Raw genomic sequence first — 20,698 nt, 5'->3', positions numbered from 1 at the left:
CTCAATTTGATGCGAAATGATTCATCTATTAGGGTATTTTTCGGTGTGGTGGTCACATGAATACATAATGTTATTAATTCACTCATATTATTCTACGTAATATATCCATTATATAGTTTATCCATATATATTATATTAAGTGAGTCACATTATTGTGTAATTGTGACATATTAACACTAATAGCAATATTTAATTTAAAAGGCCCTTAATCAGCTCCACTTTAGCCAGTGGGCATTCATTATTCAATTATTTATTGATACCAACAGCAACCACTCGTCAGTCGTCAATCACGTTACTCACGTAGTAGCCTTGACAAGATTCATCCTTTTTTCATTTTCCTTGTTGTGGGACATATTGCCTCAATATTTGTCATAAAATGAGATGAGCTTCTCTACTTTGCACCAAGTGGTATAATGGTAAATCAGCAAATGACAAGTATTTGAAGAAGGGATTCTGATGGCACTTGGTACTTGGGAGTTTGCAGGTACAAGTCTTTCCCTTTCCTCCATGCAACTCCAAATATATAAAATTTCTCTCCGTCTCTATCTCTCCCCTGACAATATCACATGCACTTGAAGACAGCTCTAGACCCACCCACATCCTCATCCCACATGGATGTGAGAGAGAGGCAGCCTAAAATACATCTCACCCACATACACTCAAGCAACTCTTAATTTCTCTCTCCAGGAAAAAGGAAAACTTTTCATTTTTATTTTTTCCAACTCTAAAGTCCTTAACTCTCACAAGAAGTTTGGTTGACACATTGCAACATTTTCATAAAACAACAAACCTTCCCATCTGTTATAGCTGTCTTCCCATTTGTTCTTTGAGGAAAACATCTCATGTTGGATCGCCAAAAGATTCCTTTACACGTTGCATTGGTTTTAGTTTCTTTTAGGCAATTGAAGGTAATGTTTTTGATAACTCTGGATGCTGTGTGCTTATTGTTGTAATGGGTCCCCTCCAATTTCTTAGGCCCTTTTGTGGTTCTCACACAAGGCTTTGTCTGGTTTATTCTGTGAAACCCAACAAGGTTTCTTTCGCTCACTCATTAGATTGGATTTGATCTTCTGGGTTTACTTTTACATTTGGTTTCTTTACTTAATTCTTGCACACTGTTGAGATTGAGGAAAATCTGAGGAAAACCCAAAAGGGTATCCATGTTATAAGAGGAAATGCTATGGAAGTTGGGATCTTTGATTGAAAAAGGACCATTTTTATTTGGTGGCATCTCGATGAAGAAAAAATTTATCTTCTTTGAGCTGTAATTAGCTGGAGATAGTGAGTTTTGAGAAGACTCTTGGGGTCTTGTTGAGGAGTAATAAGTAGGTAACTTGATTTAGTGTTAACTTCTGTTGGGAAGCTGTTTTTGAGATTACATGAATGAAATTGAAAGAGCTGCAATTGAGCTGTTGGCTTTGCATTTTGTTGAGAGGGAAGGAACAAAAGCAGGATAATTTAGATATTTCTTGTACTTAAGCAGGTAAATGGTGTCAGTGTGTATCAAGGACACTGGGGGTGTCCCAATTTTGCAGCTTGTCAATTGAGTTGCTGGAGAAATTGCAATTGCCTGAAAACACTGAAATTGGTTTCAGAGGGTTTAGAGGTGTGTGTGAAATTACTGATTCTTGATTCTGGCTTGTCATTGAAAGTTGTGAATTGCGTATTGTAAAATTTGGTTCCGGCATTTTTGAAGAGCTTTAGATTCATATGGGGGCTCAGAAGCTGTAAAACTCTAGCTTGAAGATAGAACAGTAGATGGATGTTTAGGAAGTGGGAGTAATTAATTGTCTTGGTCAGAGGACATAGAGATGGCTGCAAAACTTCTGCATTCTTTAGCTGATGATAACCCAGATTTGCAGAAGCAAATAGGATGCATGAACGGGATTTTTCAAATTTTCGATCGTCACCATGTACTCACTGGTAGACGAATTAGCCACCACAGGAGGCCTCCTCCAGGTAATTTCTTATTGATGAATGCATATTAAACTACTTGTGGTTAATGATAATATCATAAAAGGTTTCTTGCACTTCAGTGTTTCAATCCAACTCTATCACAAATCTCATCATGAATTGAAAAAAAATTCTATGACTTATTCTAAAACTATTGCATATGTTTGAACAGCATTTCTATGCATGCTGCCAATTGATAATTGACTTTTATTCTTTATATTATCTTGTCTTGTTTGCAAATTTAATGATTGAACTTTCAGCATTGCGGCCTATAACGTCTAATGCATTCCTTTCTTTCATAGGGAACTCCCATTTCAGAAATGGTGGCCTGGAAAGGGAGTATAACAATGCATACCATCGTCAGACAGTAGCTGTAAGAATTTTCTACTCGATGACTCCATTTTTTTGTTTACAAATTTGAGGATTATGTCTTAAATTTGAAATACACCTTGGTATGTTACATCCTTCGATATCTTTTTTTTTAGGGAATCAATGTTGTTTCAAACTCACTGTTGGATAGCAAATTCTCATTGTACTTGTTAGACATACTAATTTCACATCAACCAGATATCATTTACTATTCGATCTAAAATTTTCTTAATGTATTTGAAAGTACTTTCAAACTTGAGCTTTATACAGTTTTTAGGTGAGAATCATAAGCTGGAATCATCTTAGAATTTGGCATGGAGGATATGCTAATGACAAACCAATTCAAATTCAATTATCGAGGGATGCCTAGTACACTAGGTGTAATTTTTCCTAATTCTTAGCTAGGGCTGTGTGTATATCCCAGCTTCTGCTGATTCTGGAATGGAACTTGAAACCATCAATATAGGTTTCTCTGTCATTTTAGCAGATTTTATGGTACTGAATCTGAATTTGTACTACTTGTAATTGCAGGAAATGAATTTGAACAAGAGTATTAATGAGAAACAAAGAATCTCAACTGAATCATCAAGAGCCTCTTTCTCATCCACTTGTTCTTCCTTATCATCTGTGGACTATAACAAGACAGCTCAACCAGGAACCTCTTCCTTTGACAGAATCATTTTTCCTGAAACTCCCCCAAGGGACCCAGTGACTCAATCAAGTACATCCCCTAAACTAGGGAGGCAATCCTTTGATCTCCGGGATGTGGTGAAGGACTCTATGCATAGGGAAGTCAGGGGACTTTCAGTTAAAACTGCAACCAAAGAGGAAGCAGCTGGTCGTGCAGTGAAGCATAGGGACTCTCCAAGACCCTTACAGCTGTCCAAATCAGTGGAAGGATCTAATGGAGTTGGGATCAATGGGAAGCAAAATGTCCCTGCTGACCTCAAGGAATCTCTTAGAGTTCTTGCTAAACTTCGAGAAGCACCTTGGTATGATGACGATGCCAGAGATCATCCAAGATCATCATATGAATCGAAAGATGGTTCATGGCATACAATTTCAAAGGATGCTCCACGTTTTTCTTATGATGGTAGAGAGAGAAATCGTTTGTCTTTGGATTCAAGAGATACCTCCAAATCAACCCCAAAGCTAAAAGAGTTGCCAAGACTTTCACTGGATAGCAGAGAAGGTTCAATGCGGAGTTACCACTCTGATTCAAAAACACATCACCCTTCAAAAGGTTTTCAGAATAGTGGCAACTCAAATGACAGAGACCCTAATCTACCTCAGTCATCCGGAACTCATAATCGGCCTCCTAGTGTTGTAGCAAAGTTGATGGGTTTGGAAACCTTGCCAGATTCTGCCTTGACTAGTGATAGTCACTTGATTAAAACCTGCCCGGTTAAAGATTTTGATCCTTTTTCAAAATCACTGAAGACAAATAATCTGCAGAGGCCTATGAAAATTTCTAACACCACAAGAAATTCTATGAAAGACCCAACATCACCACGGTGGAAAAATCCAGATTTGGTTATGAGACCTATTTCAAGTTCAAGGTTTCCAATTGAACCAGCACCATGGAGAATGCAGGATGGAAGTCGAGGTTCTCAGAAACCATCTTCCAAACCTGTTAAAGTTCAAGTAAGGACTCCGGACTCCTTCCCTTCTGTTTATAGTGAGATTGAGAAGAGATTGAAAGATCTGGAATTTAAACAATCTGGGAAGGATCTCAGAGCTCTTAAACAGATTCTGGAAGCAATGCAAGCAAAAGGGCTGTTAGAGACCAAAAAAGAAGAACAAGCTTCAAATTTTGGAACTCAAAAAGACAATGAATCAAAATATACAAGTTCCAGTCAAAATTCAAGGTCAGTGAACCAAAGAAACACAAGCAACCATGTAATTTCTTCCACAACTAGAGGCTCCGCTTCCTCTAGGACTTTTGAATCCCCAATTGTCATCATGAAACCTGCAAAACTTGTTGAAAAATCTGGCATTCCCACTTCATCATTAATTTCAATAGATGGCCTTTCTGATGCCCAAACTCTTCAGAGAGGGGGAATAATAGATAATAAGAGGGGTTCAACTAGCAGCCGAACAGTTAAAGATCAGTATCCTAAAAACAGTCGGAAGGACTCTGCTGTCAGTTCCACTGACAAAAAAGCAACTGGCAGGAATATAAGATCAACACAATCTGTGCCAAAGGAAATCACTGTAACAAATTCAGTAAAGAGCTCAGGATCCGTGAGCCCAAGACTACAACAGAAGAAGCTTGAGTTGGGAAAGCCATCTCGTCCACCTACCCCCCCATCTGATTCAAAAAAGTCCAGAAGGCAATCCAGCAGGCAATTAACAGAGTCAGGTTCACCAGGTGGAAAACTCAGATCAAAATCTTCCAACTTGCAGCAAAGTGATGACCAATTGAGTGAGATAAGTAATGAATCTAGAACTTTGAGTTTCCAAGGAGATGACCTTGATATGGAAATCACTAGTAATGTTCGAGCTACTGAGATAAATGACAGCCAGAGTCCATCTTTGAAAGCTGCCAAGTATTTGGCTTCCAGTTCAATGCAGCAAGTAGGTGTTTTACTGGTTTTAATCTTCTATTTCCACTCATCCACTTTTGAAAATTTAGTTTATATATGGAATTTATTTATTTTTGTGTTGATTTTTCAGATATCAACTCCAAGGTTGGAAGAAGATGGATCTGTTGCGGAACTGGCTACAGTTGCTCCAGAACATCCTAGTCCCGTCTCTGTTCTTGATGTCTCAGCATATAGAGATGATGCACCATCTCCTGTAAAGCAGATGCCAAATGCCCACCAAGGTACAGTTTAACTTTTCTTCTAAAATAGAAGAGAATACATTCTGATCATCTCACTAGAAAGATTATATAGTCGAACTAGTGGTTACCAAATTTTGTTTATATTCCTAACACAAGGAGGGGGCCAATGATCCTTCACTATAAGTGGTCTATTTGACTGTCTCCTCGCCAAAGTGAATGATCTCTTGATTGCCAAGCTATCTATTTTTTTTTTACCACCATTGACCATGGTCTACTATTATCACTCCATGTAACATGCATGACACACACATTAATCATGGTTAACCTTTTCTTTTAAATGCAGTCATACACATTAATCACAGTTAATTAATCATGATGTAATACGTTACACAAAGTGTGGTTCACTACGATTGATGGTGGTGAACAAAATTGATCTAGAAAGAGTCTTTTCCTCGTTCACCAAATATGACTTCAATACTTATTTGGCATACAGGTGAGAGTGCTGAAGATTCTAACCACGGCGAAGGTGAAGAGCAATGGAACCCTGCAGATAAGCTTGACAGCATGGGAGCTGGTCTTAGCTCGGAAATCAATCGCAAGAAACTGAAAAACATTGAAAATCTAGTTCAGAAGCTTAGACGATTGAACTCAAATCACGATGAAGCAAGAACAGATTATATTGCATCACTCTGTGAGAACACAAATCCAGACCACAGATACATTTCTGAAATATTGTTAGCTTCAGGTCTCCTACTCAGAGACCTTGGCTCCAGCTTGACAACATTTCAGCTCCATCCCTCAGGCCATCCCATCAACCCCGAGTTATTTTATGTTTTGGAGCAAACCAAGGCAAGCAGTTTGCTTGCAAAAGAAGAATGCATCCCTGAGAAGGTAACCCATGCGAATCAAGGGAGAGAGAAATTTCATCGAAAACTCATATTTGATGCAGTCAATGAAATTCTTGTTGACAAGTTGGATTTAGTTGGCATCCCTCCTGAGCCATGGTTGAAGCCTAACAAACTGGCCAAGAAGACCCTTAATGCACAAAAGCTGCTGAAGGAACTGTCTTGCGAGATAGAACAACTGCAAACCAATAAATTGGAGTGCAGCTCAGAGGATGAGGATGATGGTTTGAAAAGCATTTTGTGTGAGGATGTGATGCATCGGTCAGAAAGTTGGACAGTTTTCCATGGTGACTTGTCTGGTGTAGTGTTAGACGTTGAACGACTGATCTTCAAGGATTTGGTTGACGAAATCGTTGTTGGTGAGGCAGCTAGTTTGCGAGCAAAACCAGCTAGGCGCCGTAGGCAGCTGTTTGCTAAATAGTGTCTTCTAATTCTTCTCCTTACCGTTTTACTGTTGTGATTTAATTTTTTTTTTTTTTTGGTGACGAGCACAGTGGCACAATAATAAAATGTGTGTAAGATCTACAGTTCTGAATGCTAGATTGTAAAGAAGTTTAACTTGTCAAAGTCCTTAAAAAGATAAACGTATATTTGAAGATCAATTTATAAGATCCCTTTTTCTCCTCTCCACTTTCCGTCTCCTTCATTGTTTCGAAGAAGCTATGTGTTTGCGTTGATCTTGTCATCTTCTTTTATGCAATCATTCTTGCTGGTCTCCCCATCTTAGTAAGACTGAGCAAAGTATCAGTAAAATGGCTTGTTTGGACCCTGCCAGTATTGAAGGTCAGCAAAAAGCAGTGTGACCACAGCTGAAGCTCTAGTAATAAACGAAGGAAAAATATGTTAATGAAATGAACAATCCAAGTCTTCAGGTTTGTGAGTTTGCTTGCATGCACACATAGCTTCCGTTTAGTAATTTGGAAAAAAGTTATAGTGAACTAATGAATGCGAATAAGTAGATTATAAAGTGTAATCCTAACAACAAGCCTCCGTAGCATAGTGGTAGTGCGTTCGCTTCGTAAGCGAAAGGTCGCGAGTTCGATCCTCGCCGGGGGCTTTCCATTTTTTAAATTTTGGTTTTATTATCTAACGGACCGGACTTCGACCCAAATTTTGGTTTCACCCACAACACGACCCAAACCAAAATGCTTTTAGGCCGCACGAATTTAACCACGAAAAACCAACTCTAAACCCTAACACTACCTCTTTTTTTTTTTCTTTTTTTTTTTCTTATTCGGTTCTAGTTTTCTATTAATTTGCTATGGATAGGACTTAATTGGTTTTGAATGTGAACCATGTAAAGTAAAGAGACCTAAATTGAAAAGTGAAAATTAAACCAATATGAGTAAGACCACGGATGGATGATCAAATGTGGTCCTTGTCTACCCCAGCGTAGTAGCATGTACAGTTGTTAGAGGACCACACCCAAAATCCCATAAATCTTAGTAGGAGTACCTATCAGCATGCCTCTACGCACATTCCATTAATCTCCTCCTTACACACACACACATATATATAGAGTTATTGATCGAAACAGTCCCCTAACTAGTGCTCGAGTTTCATTTTGGTTCAAGAACTAAAATTTTCATTTCAATAGTCCTCCAACTATCCATTTAATAACAAAACGGTCCTATCGTCAAAGTCTGTCAATTATTCCGTGAAATCGAAGTGCAAAACAGTCTTTTTTGGGCAGTAGCCTTCTCTAAAAAGAACAAACCCACTCTATTCCTCTTTTTTGGGCAGTCCCTCTTTCTGGATGGGCTCAACTACTTTGAAAAGCATTTGGCATGGTTCAAATTTGGAGGAATCCAACATTTATAGAACAGAGGGAGAGAGAACAAGGAGAGTAGAGAGGGAGATAGGGCAGAGGGGAGAGAGGGGAGAGGGAGAGGAAGGGGAAGGAGAGGAGAGATGGCTATGCAGGTTTTAGAAGAGGGTATTGCCCCTCGATTTCATGGAACAATTGACAGAATTTGATGGTAAGACCGTTTTGTTATTAAATGGAGAGTTGGAGGACTATTGAAATGAAAATTTTAGTTCTTGGACCAAAATGAAACCCGAACAATAATTGGAGGACCATTTCAATCAAAAGCTTTATATATATATATATATATATATTTTCAACAAATTTAAAACAAGAAATAAGAAAAAGAAGGGTTAGAAAAATATTTGAGTTTTTTTGTTAGAAAAATATTTGAGTTTTTTTGTTCTCTTTATATCCATTTTTATGTAGTCTACTCTGTAGGTAAGAAGAGAGGCTAGAGGACCACACAACACAAGTAGGTAGCACGTACTGGCAAAGCAATTTAGCAAAGCCATTTGTGTGATGCCACGAGGGCACATATAAAATGAATAACAATTGGGAATTAGGGTAGAGAACTGGGGTTGGGGGTGTCCTTTAATGTTTCTTGGATCTTGTGACATAATGCTGCCGCTGCAGCATGAAAGCTGCTGAGTGACAGACAGACTGCTTCTTCTGCCTGTGGACTCTTGTTCTTTCCTTTTCCTTCTCAGAAGAGTTGCAGATTCCAAACCCTTTAATCAATAATTTTTCTTTTCTTTTCTTTTCTTTTTCTCCTTTTCTCTTTTTGTCTTGTATGGTGCCTTCTTCCATGCTTATTATAAATCTTGCTTTACAATATTGGTGCAGACAGAGATATATATCAAGGAAGCAGTTAAACTTGTGGGCTACCCAGCCCTAATTGTTTGTGCGCTAAAATTATTAAAGAGGTACAGATAGTTTGGCATGCATCTCGATCAGAATGCATGAGAGAGAGAGAGAGAGAGAGAGAGAGAGAGAGAGAGAGAGAGAGAGAGAGAGAGAGAGAGTACGAGAATTCTATAACAGGATAACCTAGGGAGCCAACTCATAAGCCAAAAAGTCTAGTTACCTCTCCAGTCCCCAAAACCACTTTAAACATTTAGTTAGTTTAATTACTTAAAAAGCTTCTTTTTGGTTGAAGTTTCTTTGGGGTGTTCATTAATGTTTTGATGGATTGTTCTTGAGAGGCAAGAATTTAGCCTTTCTGAGGTAACTAACCCTCTTATACATATAGGTATAGAAAATGTAAATAATAAAATAGCTAAATAATTTCCAATTTAAATAACCAATGATTTATAGCAGAGAAAGATGCGCTTACTTATACATATGTTGCATAAACTAAGAGCGCTCTCTCTATATATATACACGTACGAAACAAACATGCATTAATGTGTAATTGTATGTATATTATTGCACACAATATAAGTCACAATTAGTAATCAAAATCGTTTCAACGATGATCATGATAGCCTATAATTTTAGATCCAAAATGGTTTTGGCCCCAGATTATTATTGCACTGCGCGCACAAACACACACATATATATATATATATATATGAACACCCGAGAGTGTCAGCGCGGTCATTTAATTACTTGGGGTAGGCTGCCCAATGTGGCCACGCCCAACATCTCATCTCTGCAGGTATGCATATATATAACCCAAAACCAGCTGGTGAAACAGGACGAAGTAAAAGGTATGATATTGTGGCCACATATATATACGAAGGGCAGTTGGTTTTGCAATAATTTTCCCAAAAAATTATTTAATTAAACATGTCTTAGGGATGAATGCAACTGGGATTAAAAACCAACACAATTTAAATTCGTGCTCATTGTTTCATGCATGTTCAAAAACACAAAACTAGGAATTAATTTGATCTATGATTCAAGGGCGAAATCAGGAATTTTTCAATGGGTGGGCTAGCTAAAGTTGTTATAGCTTAAAATCTAAGGACCAATTTTTGTTTGGGTACTTATTATTTCTATAGTTTTTTTAGAAATATATTAAAGTACAGATTCAGATAAAATAGTAAAAGGTTGAGAGTTAAAATCATGAGTGTTTATTAAGAGATTATTTTATTAATTGAGCAAACAAATTAAATATAATATGATTATATGCCTACAAAAATTGAGTAGACAAGGGGTTACAGAACTACATTTGAGTGGGCTACTAAGTTTTTATAAGATGAATAACATTAAAATATATGTAATATATTTTAATTTTATAAAAAGGCTACCTAGGCTAGAGCCCATGGTAGCCCTCTACCTAGTTCCGCTCATGCTATGATCTATGCAATGAATTAGGGTGAAGAAAAAAAAGCAAAACCTTTCAATATATATATATGCGTTTTTCACATTATAATTTGTTGCTTAAATAATCACATTATGTATATATATGTGTGTGTGCACGCACAAATGTATTAACACCATTTGGCAATCTTGGCAATCTTGGCAAGCTTTTCAATATATATATACACAGCCTCATTCTATTGAGGGATTCCTTAAATAAAATTATTTGAGAAACACTTTTTAGGGTCCCCAACGATTTTTTTTTTCAACAATCCAAACCATCTATTTTTCACCTTCATTTAGAGATCATCCTTGCAAAAAAAATCATGCAAATTGAAAATCATTAAGGTATCTAATTGATACCAACAAAATCAAATAACAAGGTGCTTTAAGAAAATACTTTAATTGACAGGTCAAATGATATCGGATTCAAGTAATTTTTTATAGAGATGATTTTTGAATGAATATCTACAAAAAAAGACGGTTTGGATTAGTGAAATACAATGCAGAGTGGACCCTACAAGGGTGTCCCTCAAATAAATTTATTTGAGAGATCCCTCAATGGAAGTACTTATATATATACCCGTTATTTTTTTTGCTTTCTTTCTATTCTTTCATGTCATTCTCTCACGAACACATGCATGTCAATACTGGCAAAGACTAGAAAAAACTCTTCTTTCCTCTGGCATTAGTTTTGGTGACCAAAATCTTTAGTCACCCTAGCAAATGTCACCAAATAATGGTAACTGTTGCCACTTTTTTTTTTTTTTTTTGTAGTGTGGCCAGTAAAGAGTGGAGAAACCTTGATATGCAAACCTACTGATTTCGCTATATATAGTTAAGATATAGAATGACTAAACAAAATTAACCACATTACTATTACTTTGATGAGGATATCTAATGTATGGAGAAGCCTGCAGGCATATTGTACAACATATATGTTAACGGTCATGCCTATGATCCAGCGTGACGACTATAATCTCCTTGGAGACCAAATTATATGAGCTCATATATATAGATAGATCTATACATATGTATACCTCAAAAGTGCATATGAATGCAATTAGATGAACTCAAACATGTATATATAAAATGCGTATCGGCTATGGTAGTGGTGTATATCTAGTATATAAAATTATAAGCACTCTGATCAATCACTAGTATGCAAATGTCTACATATAAAATTGTCGTACTTACGAAGTCTTCACTATTAACTCTTGTCGCTTTTTTGCAGAAAGAGAGAGAGAGAGAGAGAGAGAGAGAGAGAGAGAGAGAGAGAGAGAGAGAGAGAGAGAGAGAGACTGAGGAGAGTCTTGCAGGAAATACAACCACATAATGATCAGATGAACTTCATGTCTTGCTAGCTAGCTTGTGCTGTGCGCTGAAGAAATCAACTACTTAGCTGCTCGAGCCAACCCCTCCATTAATGCCTCAGTTCATCGATTTCCATGTCTCGTCTGTTGTGAAAATTAATCAATGCATGATATATATATATATAGATGTTTCAAGATCTTGAGACCAATATTAGCCTCCATTCCCATTGTAAACAATATGAACTTACATGCGTTTAGGAGCTGGTATTAATTATGGTCCTTGTTTGGTTGGCTTCCATTGTTATCCTGTGAATTCGAATGGAGCTGCTTGGGATTGACCGATGTTGGATAGGATTTCAAAGACTGAAGAGAAGACATGAGAGCATTTGGTAGGAGATTTGGTGAATTTGATGAGCTCAAAAATTGGAAATGGTTGGCTTGTGATCTTGGCTCACTAGTAGTAGTACCTCTCTCCACTACCGGGTTGGTAATATACGGAGGATATGGACCGAAAAGGGAGGGTGTTGCTGTTGATGGACAGAAGAACAATTGAGATCCAGATGGCATTGAAGTTGAAAATGATAAGGCATTGCTCATCATATGGCTATGATGATCTATTTGGGGCACTGGTGGAAATCCATGGCCACCAAATTGAGATAGAGATAAACTTGAAGGCTCTGAATAATTATGATAGTAATTGTATGCCATGGCATTGTTTAGCAGGCCAGGTATTGAGGAAGGATGATTGCCTTGGGGAAATAGCTTCTGAGCCAAGAGTTGTCCACCCCCAATATTTCCATCTTGATGATGATTTTGATCATCATCATCTTGTTCATCATGTGTTTTGATTGACTTGCCTTTCCGATCACCCACATTAGTAGTAGTAGAACTTCTTTGATGAGCTTGATGATCTGCCTCCATAAATGAAGAATTTACATCAAAGAAAGGAGCAGCAGCAAGAGAATTGTTAGACTGGTGACCTTGATCATGAGAATGATGAGGATTTAGCATTTGCTGATGAAATTGATGAGCAAATCCATGAGGAACTTGGAGAGGTGGGAGCTTATCAATATCATCTTCAGTAACATCAAGCAGCCAGTCTATTACCTTACTAGGTTGGCTAAGTCCAAGCCTGTCTTGAAGGTCATATAATTGAATGGCTGTTGGTACTGAGAGCCTAATTCTCCTGTCCCTCAATCCCCTCACCGTGGAAACCTTGCTGTGCCTATCTTTTCCTCCGAAGGTGCGCGAGACACGTACAATCCTTGGATTTCTAAATCCAGACCATTGTCTTGAAGTAGTAGTACTTGATGATGATGCCTTGTTGAAATTACTACTGTTTCCATCATTATTGGTGTTGTTGTGGCCCTCTTGCTTTGCTTGGAAGCCCTTTTCCCTTGAATTTGATATCATTGTTCGCAATTCTGATTATAAGCTCATACTTCTTTCATCATCAATTGCTCAAATCCTTGTAAGTCCAACATCATTCTCCCATCTTTGAGCTCCAATGATTCAACTGAAAAGAAAAAAAGAAGCAGAATAAGAAGAGAAATAAACTGTTGGACGGCACATGGAAGTCTTTGTTTCATTTTTATAAGATTATTCTTTATTAGAATCCATGTGAGTTTATTTCTTTTGCAAAATTGCTTTATGATATGAACTAGTTGACCTGTGATCGGTTCGATTTGAGAAAGAAAACATTCTCATCGAAGATCCAAAGAGCTATATATTTTTGCATATATATATATATATATATATATATATATAGAAATCCTCCAATTAAGGATGTTCCATATCTGCAAATCTGAAAATTGAGCAGATATTACATGTGTAGGGTGATCAGTTGTTAATATTACATCCAAATGAAAGGTCACAAACTTCTGCTAAATACCACTTTAATCTTTGAAAGAAGCTAATTAAAGAACTGAAATCTGAACTGTTGAAAATTTAGGTATCACACTCAAGAGAAGTAACATGATTAGGAAAAGCTGGTTGAAATTCATACGAATTCCAACACTGGAAACCCTAAATTACCTTTATCTCTTATCAATCCAAGTTGGAAGGTATACATAAAATAGGACCAGAAGATGAACCGTACTCAGATATCAGACCGAAAACTGAGGTTGCAACAGCTGAGATCAGAGCTGTCCAAAACTAATTCATTAATAAGCAAGGAAGCAGAAGAGTAGGAGAGGAAGAGGATGCTACAGTGCTTTGAGCCTCTTGCTAAGTATATGCATATATATGATGCTCTCTTGAATTTCTTACTGAGCTTGTGTAGCTCATCTGTATACCAAATTCAACATCCTAGGGGCTCTTAGCTGCAGAGAGAGAGAGAGAGAGAGAGAGAGAGAGAGAGAGAGAGAGAGAGAATATAAACTTTCTAAAAAAATAATTCACAATTTGGTAAAGAAAAAGATGCTAGCTAGAATTTACCGCACCATGTTGCATGGGAATGAAAAAGGAAAAGGTATGGCACATTTATAGCCACGTGGACTCCCCTTATGTTGACAAGTCAATCTGGGAAGCCGCAGTAAAAATTTCATCAATTTGTTCATACCAGAGACTGAACAATCACTGCTTAATAAATGAATAAGTTAATTTGGTCGTAGTTTTACTATTGAATAGACTCTCTCTAGGTCTAGATATTGGTTTATTTTTAAGGGGGACCATCCCTCCCTCTCACACTTTATCGGCAACTACAAATAGCTTTTTTGGTGTATTCCACATAGCATGAATTATCCAAGGCATGCCTATAGCTACATAAATTTAATCAAGAAACCACACATCAGAAAGAAAAGAAAAATATACATATACAACCCTAATTAATTAGTGGTAAAGAGGATGTCTGATATATAATTATTATTTTTTTATTTTATAAAAAAGGTTTGAGAGAATATTATTCTTTCTCTATTTGTAAATTTAGACAATTTTTTCAAGACGTATATCATCTTCGCACCTACTTAATTGGTAAAGATTGTATCGATATTGTCCTAAACTGTTCATTAATAGGCTTTAGCCAGACTCATCCCATCAAGATGTCGATACAATTTAGGGAAATGTACCACTTAATATATCTTTTTATGAACAATCCCTTTCTTCCTATCCGAGACAACTATATTTGATCCACAAAATATTTTAGATGAGGAAAGGCATGATATATAAGTGAGAATAATTAGTAAAGAGTAGCTAGGGTTTGGCGTTGTATATACTTCACATGCAAGAGGGGATTATTCAAGAGAGAGAAAGGCTAGAGCTTCGTAGAGTAGAGGAGGGACCAAAGCAGGTTCTTTAAAGCATCCACTGAATGAAGAGAGAGGGACCACTACTACATGTATATATGTATGTACTGATCATATATATATATATATATATATAGCAGTGAGATTTTCCCAACCCAAGTTGCACTAGTTTGTTAATATTAACTCACATGAAGACTATACATTATATATTTATACTCTCTGCATATTGTTTCCTTTCAATTGGCTAATTTGCTCTTTGCTGTTTTGGTGCTGCGGCTTTGTGATCTGTGGCCTGCTTAGCCCCATTTTCTAGCAGTCAATGGCTCCTATAAACTATAAACATTGTGTGTTTGAGAGAGAGAGAGAGAGAGAGAGAGGCTTACACAACGCAGGCAAAATAATCAAGGAAAGTGGAATCCTCAGCAAAATAATTGAGAACGTACGTTTAATATAATATATAGACTGTAGTTGCAGTTCAATCGTAATCAAAAGCTGAAGTCTACTTTTTCATATGCATTAATTCAAGCAAGAAATGAACCGGCCGACACTGACATTTTCACAGGACCAATTTATTATTTCTAATAATAAGTAACAATTTGATTATCCTCACTTGGAGTTTGAAGTGTTCGTTTAATCCCATTTAAAGCGATATATAGGACCCCTGCCCTGCTGCTGCCATTTTAATATTTTAAATGCTTGCATGGTCATGTAGCAGTATTACTATTGGTTATGCAGGCAGCTGCGGAGCAAAAAGAATGGAGACAGTCAGGGGACTTGAGACTTGACATGAGAATCTCATTTTACTTTTTTATTTATTTTTAATTTGGGTTCTTATTGGCATATTATAATGTCATCAACTTTTGCTTAAAATTCCAAAAAATACTTGATCACAAATATTCCAAATTAATTGTAACATAATTGAACTTGTAATTTGGTCATCACTCCATAAAATTGAACAAATAATTATATTAACCTAGACAGAAAGGTGAAAAATAAAGTTGATGTCGCCAGCACCAACACATTATCTCAATTACCATCATCATGACGGCATGACAGTGTATGCGTGAGAGAGAGAGAGAGAGAGAGAGAGAGAGAGAGAGAGAGAGAGAGAGAGGGAGGTCCATATCCATCCAAAATTCCAATTGTCTAATGTACTATATATGAGTTTGTGTTATTGGGAGGGGAGATATGGATAGAAAACCAAGTTGATCAATTGAAAGAATCAAAATTAATTATATGGTAACATTATAAAAATAAAAATAAACTATATGCAAACAGTGTGAATGAAATTTAAGGGATATTTTATCTATCATTCACAAGCACTGATCTAGTAGTCTTTGTTTTTGGTTCTCTTGGTGTTTGTTTTCGTTCTGAAGCGTGAAAGAGACAGGTCCAAACCCTAGAGGGAAAAAAAGAAGGTAACCATAAACAAAAATAAATGCGTGCTCTCTCTCTCTCTGCTGCTGCCTCTCTTTTCTGCCTCCTCTCTGCATCTCTCTCTCAGTAAATAACACAAAGCTGCCTCCCAGCCTGTTACAGAAAGTGAAATGCATTTCCCCTATGAAATCTCCCCGCGATGACCTCCTTTATCTCAGTAGCTTGAGATACCGCCTCAGAGGGCAAAACGGGCATAAGAGAAAATTCAATGGGTTCCAATGCCACAAATATAAAATTAACTAAGCTCGATCATCTCGTCTGGTTACTTATTCCTTCAGTTTTTTTTTAAAACTAAAATAAGCAGTTCTTCACACAGAAAAGTAGATAAAATTAGAAATGAAGAAGACAATCTAATTAAGTATATCCCCAGCACTATCACTAAAATGAAAAGGTTTTCCATTGATCCGAGTAAGATCTTAGCCGATAATATAAATTTTCTCATGAAAAGAAGTATCACTAGACTAGAAACTAGTTCGTTTTTAAAAATAACATTATATACTAGAGTATAATTCATGTGTGGGAAAAAAAGAGGGTAATCTTGACAGTTACAGGATACCAACTTTTGCAGTAAATGACAACACTAATCTGTTTGCTTGATTCATACTTCATAGAGTGCGTACGGAACTTTCCTTTACGATCATGTCTGATGCTTTTTGAACAAACTTGACCATCACTGTCTGCGTCTGCCCAACATCAAGCATGTATGAAAGTGAAGTATCAAAAAAGAAGAAGAAAATGTAAGAATTATTGGAAATATTGCAGGCGATGGGAACACTGACGGTCCAGAAAATTGCAGCCTTTAGAGAATCAAAATATCCATCGAATTAACCCAATTTTCTTAAGATTATTTCCTCCGAGATAGCTAGGGCGGCTTTGTTGCATGGCTGTTATCATGGTCCTTAATTAGAAACTAGGGATTAAGTAAAGAGGGCGGGTGGCCATGAAGATTATTAATCTACTAATTAACAAAAAGTCACCCAACTTTGGCGGTCACACAACTGTTTTAAAATCTCAATCGATCAACAATACTAATGAACATTATAAGATCCACATCCACATTAAGCCTAATAATCAAGGAGACGTTAATGGTTGAAATTTACACAATCACGACAACAACGACAGTTAACTGTATTGCCATCTATTAAAGACAAGATGGTACCATTTCTCACAGCCCTCGGTCTTTAAAATCCAAAAAGTTGGTAACAGGGGTTTTCCGGATTGAGCTACGTTGAAGGATATCATTCAGCTACAAGGGCGCCTGGAGTGGTTAGCCAGTGTGGGAGGGCCTGGAGTTATAATGGTATAAACAGAAACAATAGTTGTCCTACAAATTAAGATTTACACAGGGCCCATGGGCATACACATACAGATTTAGCTGAACAGTGGGTTTAGAATGACGGTTCAGGGCCCAACCCGATATGGCAATACCATCTCCACCCCATCACAACCCCCACTGACTTACGAGAAACCGAGGATAGGATTATAGGTTTAACACATTAAACTCTACTTACTGCCTTTTTATCCTGCTAATTAAGAAAGGCATTTGACGTTGGGATTAAGGGTGAGTTAAGTTGGGTTGTATGAATGACAGCTTATCAATCTTTGGAAAGCAAAGCATATAGCCAACTGCATCAAGAGTATTGCAAAAATGACAACAATGAGCAGTGAGGTCACCCTTTCTAGGTCTTCATATGGTTGCAGTTGGGGAAAGCAAATCACAATGAGACAAACAAGATTCACAAGTAGAAATCTTAGGAGTTAAAGAAACTAGCTATACTGCCATCCATCACCCAACTGCGGTTGCATTTGGATTTTATACAAATACATTCTTGGACAACTAAAAGCGGCCAAATGGTTGTATCAAGTACCCTTTATTCACCTCAAACACAGAATTTCAATATGTGAGCAGACTAGGCAAACATCCATGCTAACACGAACAGCACCTCTTTAGTGACACAGCAGAAGAGAGGAACGAAAGACCGGAGCACAGACATTTTTACACAACGCCATAAGCCTGCAAGAAGACATAAAAAAGCAAAGAGTCATTGATAAGGACTTAGACCACAAAACATTTACTATTAAATGGACTTAATATAAACATGAGGACAATGAGCAAGCAATTCCAGTACATAACCCTGATAAACCAAAGGAGATGGCAACGATCTACAGACAAAAAAGATGGTATAGGATCAACTTATGGATGCACATGAGGTGAAAGCAATTCCTGCTATGGAAAGCAGGCTATACTACTATTTCCATGCTTGGGTTGAGAGAAATGGAGAGAAATTTTAAAATTACTCTCATGTGGATGATTAACCGTACATAGAAATGAAGAGAAGAGTATAGAATACTGGAAGCTTTATTTTCTCTGCAAAACTGGGGAGATTTGGAGAGGAAATAAAATTTGTGGTTGTTGAATCTTCGAATATGTCCTCGACTAAAGCCTTTCTCTTTGTTTCTTTCACATCCTTCAACCAAGCATAAAATAAATTTAAAATATCCTCTCTTTTCTCTAGTCCTACCACGAGTTCCACCCTCATGGATGTTACCATGTGATCTTCTTAAAATTTGGTGCAAATATGAAACGCCACAATATCTGATAGAAGCATCAGCTCAAAATATATTCTAAGCAAGATCAAACACTCCAATCAAATATGAAGATATACTCATCAAACTCGGCCAGAGCATAGACTGTGCCAAACTTTGGCTGAATGCATGTGAAACAAACAAATTGAAGTTTTCAATGAAATTGGAGCACAGGATCTTTGTATTATATCTGTATAAAGGTTGTGCCTATGGATGAAATTCCACAACAATTGGTGTTATACTAGGGATGAGAGTTCGGAGAAGCTAATTGTAAGCTCTCATCATTGCCTTTTCTTTGCCTACAAGGCTTTCATGTCTAATTTGTTGGCATAAAGGTTTCCAGCCTGCCTTGCAAAGCCATGCACGCAACAATGCCCAAAATTCATGGGGCAAAACAGTCACAGCCAACAACAGAAGGTTTTTGGTACTAAGTGAAGATCTTTGTTCTTTCAATTAAGTTTTGCATAATACAAGATAAATAAAACAGTAAACTGTTTCAAAACCAAGCAACAGAGCCATATTTCCAATCCTCCATTGAGGTATGGAATGTGCCTCGACGTTTAAGGTGTAAACTACAGTATTTGTGGTGCAATTACTATCTCATATTATGAATAAACTAAAGACTCACTGATGATGCGAAGATTTCCATGGTTTCCCAAGGAAATAGAAGTCACAACAATGGAGCACTCAGAGAGAGTGCAATGAAGCAAAATACATTCTCCTTTAGTGTAAGAGAAAATGAAATTGTACTAATCCAAAATTACAGCTACAATGCCACTGAAAGCAGCAATTACTAACCAATCAAACCTCAAAAACATAACCTTGCAGAGCAACAAAGAACAAAACTGCAATCCTATTTTGACCGTTCGATGAAATTCCCAACCATAAAGGAGACATAAGCAAACTCAAAACCAACAATACAACATTCATCATGAAAAGCCCAAAAACCTTTTTCATTGCAGTCTATCTATTAACCAAACTAAAGGGATCAAATTCATGCATAAACAGATGAGATGGTAACAAAATGCGTAAAGTCCAACCATTTCTATCACAACACCGAATAAAAACTCCAACTTTTGTATTAGCCCATTTTCACAGAACTCTAAAAGCTAAAACACACAATTCTACTCAATGTTCACAATACCACCAAAAAAGAATGATTAAACCCTTAAAACAATAAATGAAATTAAAGGAGGAGGAGGAGGAAGGAGAGCAAACCCAATTCATTTCTGGTAGCCTCCGCCTCGGGCGTTGCAGTCTTCTTCAACAACATCGGTCAAGTAAACCGGAGGGAAATCTGAGACGTCGAAGGTCTTCTTCTCCTTCATTAGCTTCTCGACATCAGCCTTCTTCAAAACGGTGCGTCTAATGGGGGGCCGATTGCGCCTCTGGTCCCGGGCGTAGTACTTGATATCGTATACGGTTTCCGGGTTGGATGTGGGCACGCAGGCCTTGACCTGGGTCGAAGCCGGGCATTCGAGCCGGTACTCGAGCGCGCCGGGTACGGCGAGCTTGTACTCCGGGTCCGCGCATGGACCCGTTATCTCCCACGGTTTCTTCAGGTACCGCTTTAGGGTTTGGGCAATGGATGAGGTGGCGGTGGACACCGGCTTCGCCATCGAGAATTCAGATACAGATCAGATGGGAACTGAGAAAGGAGGGGACTTTCGACTCTTCTTCGATGGAAATGAAGTTTTGCGATGTGCACGTGTTTTTTTTTTTTTAATAAATCAAATTCATAATTTCCATTTTCTCATCAAATGCTTTTTTTATTCATTAATATTTTTAAAGCAGAAGTGGTCTCTAAAATATTTCCATTTTCTCACCAAACACTAGAACACTTCCCTTCAAACATTAGTACATTGCCATCGTTTAATGACTTGAGTTTTTGAGGTTGTTATCTTATATGAAATTTTTTGTTAGTTTGAATATATTGTTACATACTAAAGCGTTTGTAGTTCAAGTAGTTTAGAATGTTTATCTTTGCACCGAAGTAT

At 37.3% G+C, this 20,698-nt stretch overlaps 3 protein-coding genes and 1 non-coding gene across 4 annotated transcripts; 2 read left to right on the top strand and 2 right to left on the bottom strand.

Annotated features, from left to right (window-relative positions):
- Positions 450-6,642, top strand: LOC18776670 (protein LONGIFOLIA 1). The gene is made up of 5 exons (XM_007210850.2): positions 450-1,959; positions 2,256-2,326; positions 2,854-4,899; positions 4,999-5,149; positions 5,601-6,642. Exons 1-5 carry the CDS (start codon positions 1,812-1,814, stop codon positions 6,431-6,433), a joined length of 3,249 nt encoding a protein of 1,082 aa, XP_007210912.1. The 5' UTR covers positions 450-1,811; the 3' UTR covers positions 6,434-6,642.
- On the top strand, positions 6,998-7,069 carry TRNAT-CGU. The gene has a single exon. It is a non-coding gene; the product is annotated as a tRNA-Thr (tRNA).
- On the bottom strand, positions 11,247-13,957 carry LOC18776591 (transcription factor TCP5). Its single transcript, XM_007209781.2, has 3 exons — positions 13,471-13,957; positions 11,685-12,952; positions 11,247-11,580 (listed from the first exon to the last, which is right to left on the bottom strand). The coding sequence occupies exon 2, from the start codon at positions 12,847-12,849 to the stop codon at positions 11,704-11,706; it is 1,146 nt and encodes a 381-aa protein (XP_007209843.1). The 5' UTR covers positions 12,850-12,952; positions 13,471-13,957; the 3' UTR covers positions 11,247-11,580; positions 11,685-11,703.
- Positions 17,718-20,452, bottom strand: LOC18775986. Its single transcript, XM_007209695.2, has 2 exons — positions 19,920-20,452; positions 17,718-18,129 (listed from the first exon to the last, which is right to left on the bottom strand). Exon 1 carries the CDS (start codon positions 20,318-20,320, stop codon positions 19,925-19,927), a length of 396 nt encoding a protein of 131 aa, XP_007209757.1. The 5' UTR covers positions 20,321-20,452; the 3' UTR covers positions 17,718-18,129; positions 19,920-19,924.

The sequence above is a fragment of the Prunus persica genome, chromosome G5 (genome assembly GCF_000346465.2).
Source record: "Prunus persica cultivar Lovell chromosome G5, Prunus_persica_NCBIv2, whole genome shotgun sequence".
Classification (NCBI taxonomy): domain Eukaryota; kingdom Viridiplantae; phylum Streptophyta; class Magnoliopsida; order Rosales; family Rosaceae; genus Prunus; species Prunus persica.
This window is presented reverse-complemented; position numbering and strand designations above follow the sequence as displayed.

Bases quoted from the DNA above. Each gene is read 5' to 3' on its own strand.
- LOC18776670 (XM_007210850.2), top strand. From the start codon at position 1,812: ATGGCTGCAAAACTTCTGCATTCTTTAGCTGATGATAACCCAGATTTG. The intron at 1,960-2,255 runs GTAATTTCTTAT...TTTCTTTCATAG, and splicing joins CCACAGGAGGCCTCCTCCAG to GGAACTCCCATTTCAGAAAT. The intron at 2,327-2,853 runs GTAAGAATTTTC...TTGTAATTGCAG, and splicing joins ACCATCGTCAGACAGTAGCT to GAAATGAATTTGAACAAGAG.
- LOC18776591 (XM_007209781.2), bottom strand. From the start codon at position 12,849: ATGATATCAAATTCAAGGGAAAAGGGCTTCCAAGCAAAGCAAGAGGGC.
- LOC18775986 (XM_007209695.2), bottom strand. From the start codon at position 20,320: ATGGCGAAGCCGGTGTCCACCGCCACCTCATCCATTGCCCAAACCCTA.